Source organism: Crocodylus porosus, unplaced genomic scaffold, assembly GCF_001723895.1.
Source record: "Crocodylus porosus isolate Cpor-Errol unplaced genomic scaffold, CroPor_comp1, whole genome shotgun sequence".
Taxonomy (NCBI): Eukaryota; Metazoa; Chordata; order Crocodylia; family Crocodylidae; genus Crocodylus; species Crocodylus porosus.
The window spans coordinates 5,400,558-5,409,110 of record NW_017728927.1 but is presented as its reverse complement, the minus strand read 5'-3'; the positions used below and the strand labels follow the sequence as shown (position 1 = coordinate 5,409,110).

The following is an 8,553-nucleotide window of genomic DNA, read 5'->3' as shown; positions in this document are numbered from 1 at the left end:
GGATCTAGTGGCCTGTTATAAACTAGTCAGGGGGGACCAGCAGGCACTGGGGGAGTCCCTGTTCCCCCGAGCACTGCCAGGAGTGACCAGGAGTAACAGTCACAAGCTGGCAGAGGGGAGATTTAGGCTAGATATCAGGCAACTAGGGTCTGGAACCAACTTCCAAGAGAAGTGGTGCTGGCTCTTACCCTGGGGGGCTTTCAGACAAGGCTGGACAGCCACCTTGCTGGGGTCGTTTGAGCCCAGTACTCTTTCCTGCCGTGGCAGGGGGTCAGACTTGATGATCTGCCCAGGTCCCTTCCGACCCTACTAACTATGCCACTATGAAACTGTGCTGTTGGAAAATGGCAGCAATGGAAATTCAATGAAGTCTTGCAATTCATTCCTTTGGCAAACACTAATATTACCTTTCTCCTTTTAAACCTTGCAGCGAGACAGACTCCAGATTCCCAGGCTGAATCCCCTGCCCCACCCCAATGGCAGGACGCTGGCTGGCAAAGGAGCAATGCGCTTTGGACAAGACATGGACCCTGGGAAGGTGTGTGCTAGCAACAGTCCCTGGCATGTGCCTTTCTTCCATGTTCTTCACCTACAGGTGCCCAAAGACACTCATATTGCATGGCTCATATGACATCATTTAAGGACAACCCTGAATTTGGAGCGTGGGGTTTAAGGCACCATGAAGGGAGGGTTTCCACAGTATGCCTGATTCATGGCTGGGAGGGCTGGCCTGTGCTCCTGGCTCATTTTGTGATGGCTGGATCGTTCCCATGCAAGCAGTGGACGGAGGGTGGTTGGCTGGAGCTCTTGCAATATAGCTGATCCTTGCACACAGGACCAGCCACTGGTGCTGCCTGACCCCAGGAATGGCCTAACAAGGGCACTGACGGCAGTCCCGTGTAAACCTTCTAGCAACAATGAAATCATGCAGTGCAGAGGGGGCACTCCAGAGAGGATGCCCACATTTAAACCGAGAACTAAGAGGCCAGGGTTCGCTCTGGGGATGTTGCAAACTGTACAGGGCATGTGGGGACTTGGGGCTGGTTTGAAGCAGTCCTGCTGGGCTGTCCCGGAGGAGCTCTGGGAGTCAGCCCACGTCCTGCAGAGCCAGGGCCTCCGGGAGCGCAGCTCTCGTGAACCCCCACACGCACGAGCCCAAATCGAGTCAAGGGAGCACGAGGCCTGAGTGTGCCCAGCTGGGGCAGGAAGAAGGGGGAGGCTCCCTGCACTCCTACCCCTCTTGCTGCCCTGTGCAGGGCAGAGCCTCTAGCTCAGAGGCCGAGCTGGAAGGGAGCCCACCTGTGCTTTCCAGCTCAGTGCTGCAGCGGGCAGAGGTGTGCACACCCAAATGCTGTAAGTGCCTGCCCTGGCTTGCGAGAAGGGATTAGCTGCGTTTGTATAAAGTCCCAGCTGTTTGTTCGGGGAGAGCTCAGTTAAGTTCTGTACAAACACCGTGCGGCAGTGCATCACAGCCCGGGCTGGGGTTATAGCTCATTCCCAGAACCACAAACAAAGGTCCGTGGCTTGCAGAAGTGAGGGCGGGAAAAGTGCATTTTCCAGGAACCCGTGGTAAGAAAAGATGTGCAACCAGGGGCTTGAAATTTGCCAAATAGCAGGTTGAAGCGAGAGAATTATTACTGGCTCGCAGGCAGATTCCCAGGGGCCGGCTTCCTGTGAGGATGCTGAGCTCTTACTTGCAGCTGTGGCCTTAGTAACTCATCCAAGGCCACGAGGAGTCAGTTCCCAGTCTTGATGCACAGTTACAGAATCGCAAAAAATTCAGGGTGGCAGGGGGCTCAGGAGGTCACATCCAGTCCAACCCCCAGCTCCAAGCAGGACCAGCCCCAGCTACATCACCCCAGCCAAGGCTTTGTCTACCTGGGGCTTCAAAACCTCCAAGGATGGAGACTCCTCCACCATTCCAGTGCTTTACTACCCTCCTCATGAGAGAATGTTTCCTAATATCCGACCTCAACTTCCCTTGCTGCAGCTGGAGCCCATTGCTCCTTGTCCCATCATCTGCCCCACTGAAACCAGTCCAACTCCATCCTCTTTGCATCCCCACTGTGGGGAGTTGAACGCTGCTGTGAAAGCCTGACACCAGTCAACAGCAGGGGTATCTAGACTGCATGGACAGTTACTGGGGTGAGCAGGGCATTGTACATAGGTCTACCGCTTGTCCTAGGTGCAAAGGGCCACACCGAGCAGGGAGCAATGAAGTGTGCAGGTACAGAGTGGGGAACAGCTAGCCAGGCTAGGACTGCAGAAAACACCTGGGGGCTATTGTGGACTGGGCTATTGTGGCCAGTTGTGTAGTATTGTTGCCAAAAGGCCAATGGCACATTGGGATGTATTAGCAGGGGTGTCTCATGCAAATCATGGAAAGCGATTCTCCCACTCTCTTCAGCACTGGTGACACCTCACCCAGAGCCGTGTGTCCAGTTTTGGGCACTGCTCTTCAAGAAAGATGTGAATGAACTGGACCCAGTCCAAAGGGAGCAACAGATGACCTGAGGGCTAGAAAACAAGATTTACAGGGGAAGGTTGGAGGAACTGGGATTATTTAGTCTGGAGAAGGTGGCAGGGGTGGGGGTAGGGAATTGATAATTGTCTTTAAATACATGAAAGAAGAGTATGCAAAGAATGACAAGCATTTGCTCCCTGTATTCACAGAAGAAAGAACAGGAAATAATGGGCTTAAACCTCCCTAATTGCAATTCAAGTTAGAAAGCTGATCTTAATATTGAGCTCTGAGGCTGGTTCAGCTCTAAGGAAGTGTGGAATCCCTCTCCCTGTAAGTTTGGAAGTACAGGCTGGACAGATACTTGCTCAGGATGCTTTAGATGGGGTTGAACTTGCCTTGAGCAGGGGCTGGACTAGATGTGACCTCCTGAGAGCCCTGCCAGCCCTCTTTGCTGTGATATCTGCAGTATATACATGCTGATATATACTTTGGTAGAGTATAAATCAGCATAAGCTCTTCCAAAGGAAAGTAGAGTATATACTGATACTCTTTTTGCATGCTTTGGGGCACAGTCTCCCCTCTGTTGGTATGTGAATCCCTTCATTTTAATCCAGGTTCCACTCCAAAACCACAGAGAAAATACAACCTTTCATAGGAATGGGCCACTCCTTAACTTGATTTGAAAGCATATGCTGATCTGCCACTTGGTTTCCAAATGTCCTGCAGATGAAGGACACCTGCGGCGTCACTGATACCAGAACCATGTGGGCAGATCTGCTCGGGACCTATGTGAGGAGCCCGGTGCTGATGGACATAACCAGCAGTCAGGTGCAGCCTCTGCTTCGTGCGCAGGCAACCCTGCCTTATATAACAGGTGACTTCTCAAATTAAAACCCTCTGAAAGAAGTGATTAAGTCTCTGTGCTCGTGGCAGCACCAGGCCACTCAGACTTCTCCGCTGGCAGGAGCTGCAGGGTGCAGACCTGCAGTCCCAGAGATGGTCTCAGTTACTCAATGGGCGCAAATAAAAGAAAGAAAGCACACAATGGCATCGGGTGCAAAGCACGCTTCATTCCCACTGGCTCTGTGGGCAGCTTGGCTTCGGTCTGATACCTGCTGCCCTAAAGCCAGCTCCGCCATCGGTGCTGTGAAATGCCTGACCTGACTCATGAATAATTTGCTGCTTAGTATCATTTCTGAGGAATAACGTAGAGTTCACAGTGAGTACCTCCCTTCCAGAACCAGGTACCCACCCCTGCTCATGATTAAACAGAGAAGGTCTTCAGACTTTCCTAGCTGATTACTAACCGGGCGCTAATTGTAATGAATTAAAATCTGAGTCCTCCTGGAATTTTGCCGGCAGGGATTTCTGTGGCACATGAAACCTGGACTGTGAGCAGGTACCAGCAAACACGGTCAGGTCATACAAGGATCAACGTGTCCCTTCTGCAGCACAGGCGGGCAGTGTGAGCCCAGCACGTGCCCTCGTGGCATGAAGTGAATCGGAGGCTGTACAAAGCCCAGCCTGGGACTGGGGAACTTGCTCCAGCAGCCAGCCGATGCTGGGATCCCTGCTGCCGTGGCTTCCCTGCTCTCCTGCCAGAGCTAGCCAGAGAAAAGCCAGCGCAGGCATGCCTGCCCATGCTGCAGTCACACCGCTGGCTGCAGGGCATCCCAGCCTCACCAGGAATATCTTCTGCTCTGCCCCTGCATGCCCGTTCCAGCCAGCATCAAACCCAAGAGCTCCGTGGAAAAGGCTCTCCAGCATTCACCAGGGAGCACTGTTATTGCTCGAGCCAATGGACCCCAGGAAATGTTTGCACCCCCTCACACCCCAACTGGCAGAGCACAGTGAGGAAATCAGTGGGTTGCACATACTTGTGGTTGCAGGGCTCTGCCCCGTACAGACAGGCCAGGATCATGTCCTCAGCCTGGTAGCCCATCTGCTTTCTTTCTTCCAGGGGGACTTTTGCGAAGATGCTGGTGGACTGCAGCACGTACCACTCCATCACTGCCTGGGCCGCACTGGTGAAGTTCTTGTAGACACAGCTCTTGCCCTTCTCCCTGCACTGAACACACACAAGTCCTAGCTCTGCTGGCCACTTCTCTCTTCTCCTCCCACCTGATGCCAACCTGCCTGCTTATTCCTGAGGAACTGAATAGGAACCAGAGCAGACGGGAGCTGCATGGATAGCTGGATGCTCCCAGAGACCCAGTCAGAGAACTCCCCGCTCTCTGCAGGGGTCCTGAAGCACCCGATGGAAATCTGGAGTGGGTGCAGAAGGCCTCGCTCACCTTGTAGGAGGGCCGTAGGGGACACCACCCCCCCACCGGTCCCACAGGGTGGTTTGTAAAGCCAGCCCCCAAGATCTGGCCAAGCCAGGAGCCCCCCAGGAGTTTCTTTAGGGTGCATTGGATGTCACTGGTTCTTCATAGGAGAAACCAGGCTGGCCGGGAAGCAAAGGCCATCTGCTGCATCACCCTCGGGCATGGCTGCTGGGCACCACATGATAGCTGCGCGGGCAGCCTTGGGGCTGTAGGTGCAGCCATGGCCTCTGCGCTGCCTCCACAGGGTGCTGTGGCTAGAAAATCCTCAGGACGGTGAATCTCCCGCCTGCACTGGCCTCTGCATTAGAGAGACTTTTGGCTCTGCCAAAAGTGCAGCCCTGCCCAGGGCCCCGTATGCAACCCCCATGCAGGGCGCATCACCGTGACCCCCTGTGCCCGGCTTGATGCCTGGCCTGGTTCCCATCGAGAGCTGCAGAGTGCAGCTCGGGCCCTGCGTATCCCACTGTGCACGGAAGTAACTCTCAGAAGCTCCCCTTACCAGCTTCATGGCCACCTTGTACTTCTTGGCTTCTGCCGTGCTGTTGGATGGGCTGGGAGAGGAGCTGTTGTGCTGGGTCCTGGCGCCGGTCCAGTTGGTCGTGAAGATGTCGATGATGGGCTGGTCGGGGTGGCTCTCGTCAATCAGAACCAAGGGGAGCTGATTCCACAGCTGCAGGTCCAGCGCCTGCGAGCCGTTCTCGCTGCTGTTCACTGCCAGGGGGGAAACCGGGTCCTGTTGTCCACTCTGGAGGATCCTTTCCAGGGCCGCATCAATCAGCTTGTCCATCTCTTTCAACAGGTGCTTCACTTTTGAGTACCTGAAGGACAAAGAACTGTTAGCAGGTGCCACACGGGTGGCAGCTGCGGGGAGCAGAGTCCTCCAAGCCCTTGGAGCAGCTCTGTGCAGGGAAGGCAGAGCTTGGTTTGTGTCAGGGAGTTACTGAACAATGAGCAAAGTGTGATCTGTGCTAAAACGTGCCTTCTGGCTGCCAGACACTGGTGCAAAAACCAGGTGTAATATCAGGCAGGAGACAAACCCGGTTGTCCTGATTATGGCGATTTGCTGTGGTTTATACGGCATGAATATCAACAACACTATGTGATCTTTTGAGCCGTTCTTTTGTGCCTGGTTTGGCAGCCAGCTGACTGGATGGAGTCTGCCACGTTAGTCTGAAACCAAGCAGCAGGCAGGGTAGATTTGCACCGTACAGACTAACTAAAGTAAAGAGAGTGAACGCAAGCTTTCATGGGCTACAGCTAACTTCTACAGGGATCTGATCTGGAAATAAAAGACACCCCCAAAGCCAACTGGCTATCTCTGTGTCTCCTTCATGCTTTGGGTCACACTATGGGAATGTAAAACGGTGTCAGTGGAATCACTATTGTTGCTGCCTACCTTCACCAGAGTTACTGGCAGCATCTACATGTGCAATTAGTGAGACGTAATAAACTCCTGGGTGCAGCATCTTCACGTGCACCAAGGACAGAGCAGTTAGAGCCAGGGTGGAGCAGCCCCAGGATGGAAGGGGGCTTGCGGGGGGTCAGCCCTGGGCTCCACATGGCGGTGGAGGGGCTGGCTGGGGCATGAAGGTGCTCAAGTGCGAGCCTGGGTGGCAGGCAGCCCCCACACTTTAGTACCCTTGTGTCTGCGCCAGCCCATTACCGTTTACACATGCCTTTCAGCAGAGTTTGTTACTCTGCCATAAGACGGTGCTGTTCCCAACTAACTTACAGCAGAGTTAATTAATCTACTGCACCCTAATACTGATGCTCCTGTAGACAGTGATGCTTTACTGCGCAGCTAATTAGGCAACTCCGCAGGGAAGTGCACGTGTGGATGGCCCCACTGTGAGACTGGCAGTGAGGTAACTAAGAGCAAATGGCAGCTTGCAGGGTCTGTCCTCAACGACCTGGGCAGCATTCACAGTGAGAATAAGGAAGGGGTTTCTCAAAGCTCTTTTTTCGCTGCCTGCCATGGGCACGTCTGTCCTGCACTCGTGAATGATGCAGCGTGCACCGTACAGACGTGAGCTAGGTTGCTGCAGGTTCATTCTTTCTGAATGGGGTACAGTGGACAAGGACTGGCCGTGGGTCCCTAGCTAGCACTGACTTCTCAAGCGGCTCCGGAGCCCCATGGGGCAGAGCATTGCTGATCCGTGGCAGCCTTCACTGGGAGCACCATGTAGCAAGTCAGCGTAACAGCTAATGCAGGAGAGTTTGGTGCGTCAGGGAGACTCACTTGAATGGGTTGGCATTGCACACCGTGACAGCTGGGAACTTCATGGTCTTAAATCCGATGGAGAGAGATGAAGTGACATTATAGGAGAGATATGTGTTTATGAGGATCCCCCACTGCCAGAAGACTAGTGACGCGAAGAGGAGAGTCAGGAAAAACCAGATGAATTTCTTTTTTGGCCCCTCTCGGATGATGCGTTTAGGTCCATGCGTGTTGGTGTTATCGCAGTACCAGACCAATAGCTCTTTGTATGTGTATCCAGGGCCCTTCTGGAGGCGATGCAGCGCTCTAATGAAATACCTCTTCAGGTTCATTTTACTGTCTGTAAACACAGAAAAAAAGAAGTCAGGACAACCTAATTGTGACCAGGAGGGGTTTAGATTCTCTCAAATACTCTCTGTGAAAATAAAAATGTATCTGGGATAATGGCATGTTGATAGGACCTGCAGTTTCACAATGCTTTTAGGACACTGAGAATCAGATTTTCCTCTCTCATCTCTAAATCCCTCTGCAAAGGAGATGCTCCATTGGCTACAACAGAATTACACTGTGGAGGAGAAGAAGGATTAAGCCTCACATTTGAAATGCTTTATGGCTCACGAAAATTGCAGGTATGGACAATTGTACCATTTGAAGGAAAGGCAGTTGACAATTGGTGAACTGAATCAGCTGTAGGTGTTTACCTGTCAGTTCCTAGCCCATGATCAATGGAAGCTAAATCAAGCTGTTCCCCTCAGCCCCCAACTGAAACAGGATTAGATTATCACGGTTTAGCTTCACTTACTGGGAACAGACACACAGAGCGACTGCAACAGCTCAGCTGACCCACAGGCCTACCTACAAGTCTCCCAAGCCCCTTTAAAACAGCAGAATTGTACGTGTGTCTAGACGCTACATTTCACCTTTTCAAAGGGGGTCTCTCAGATTCGGGCGTCCAGGCTAGCGCGCTTAGGAGCTAGTTATTAGATCTGCTTGGCATCCCACCGAGGCTGCTGAACCTTGCAGGTACTTGGAGAGTTCAGAGCATCGCATCATAGCTGTCTTCACCTTGGTGCTCAGAAAGGGAAGACCAACACAGTGAGGCAGTTTCTGAAACTTTGCCTGTTAGTGGCTTGCCCATGGAGTCAGTGGCAGACTCAGGAAAGGAAACCATGTCTCTGGACAGAGAATATGTAGACTTTTCTGAGAGTCTTCCAGGTTATTGTGCCTAAATAGGACTGGGCATTGTCTTCAGAACTAAGATGCAGGTGCTCCCATTACAATGCAAAGCAGTACTATTTACGCCTTTTGGCAAGTAGATTGATTGTGCAATGTGTGCAGATTGTGTAATTTCATTATGTAACTTGGGCAATAGAATAAAATGCATAAGACTCTTTACACCTATCATGCCCTTATAGGGAAAGCCAGTGAGGTCCAGGCAGGAAGGAGACCTGGAAGGACGTGGGCAGTGGGGTCCCGCAGGGCTCGGTCCTCGGGCCCGCACTGTTCAACATCTTCATCAGTGACTTGGATGAGGGGGTAGAAAG

General features: G+C 52.6%; 1 protein-coding gene and 1 long non-coding RNA gene across 2 annotated transcripts in view; one reads left to right on the top strand and one right to left on the bottom strand.

The window, feature by feature from the left end:
• SCNN1B (sodium channel epithelial 1 beta subunit) overlaps positions 1–7,369 on the bottom strand; it is a 19,704-nt gene extending 12,335 nt beyond the window's left edge. The window contains exons 1-3 of the mRNA XM_019541829.1: positions 7,031–7,369; positions 5,291–5,609; positions 4,342–4,532 (exon numbers count right to left, since the gene is read on the bottom strand). Of these exons, the coding sequence (XP_019397374.1) occupies positions 4,342–4,532; positions 5,291–5,609; positions 7,031–7,341 (821 nt within the window). The 5' untranslated portion in view covers positions 7,342–7,369. The remainder of the gene's footprint in view (positions 1–4,341; positions 4,533–5,290; positions 5,610–7,030) is intronic.
• The window catches only part of LOC109314598, a 15,664-nt gene continuing 7,654 nt past the window's right edge, over positions 544–8,553 (top strand). Inside the window, exons 1-2 of the long non-coding RNA XR_002102321.1 lie at positions 544–554; positions 2,756–2,759. This is a non-coding gene — a long non-coding RNA (uncharacterized LOC109314598). The remainder of the gene's footprint in view (positions 555–2,755; positions 2,760–8,553) is intronic.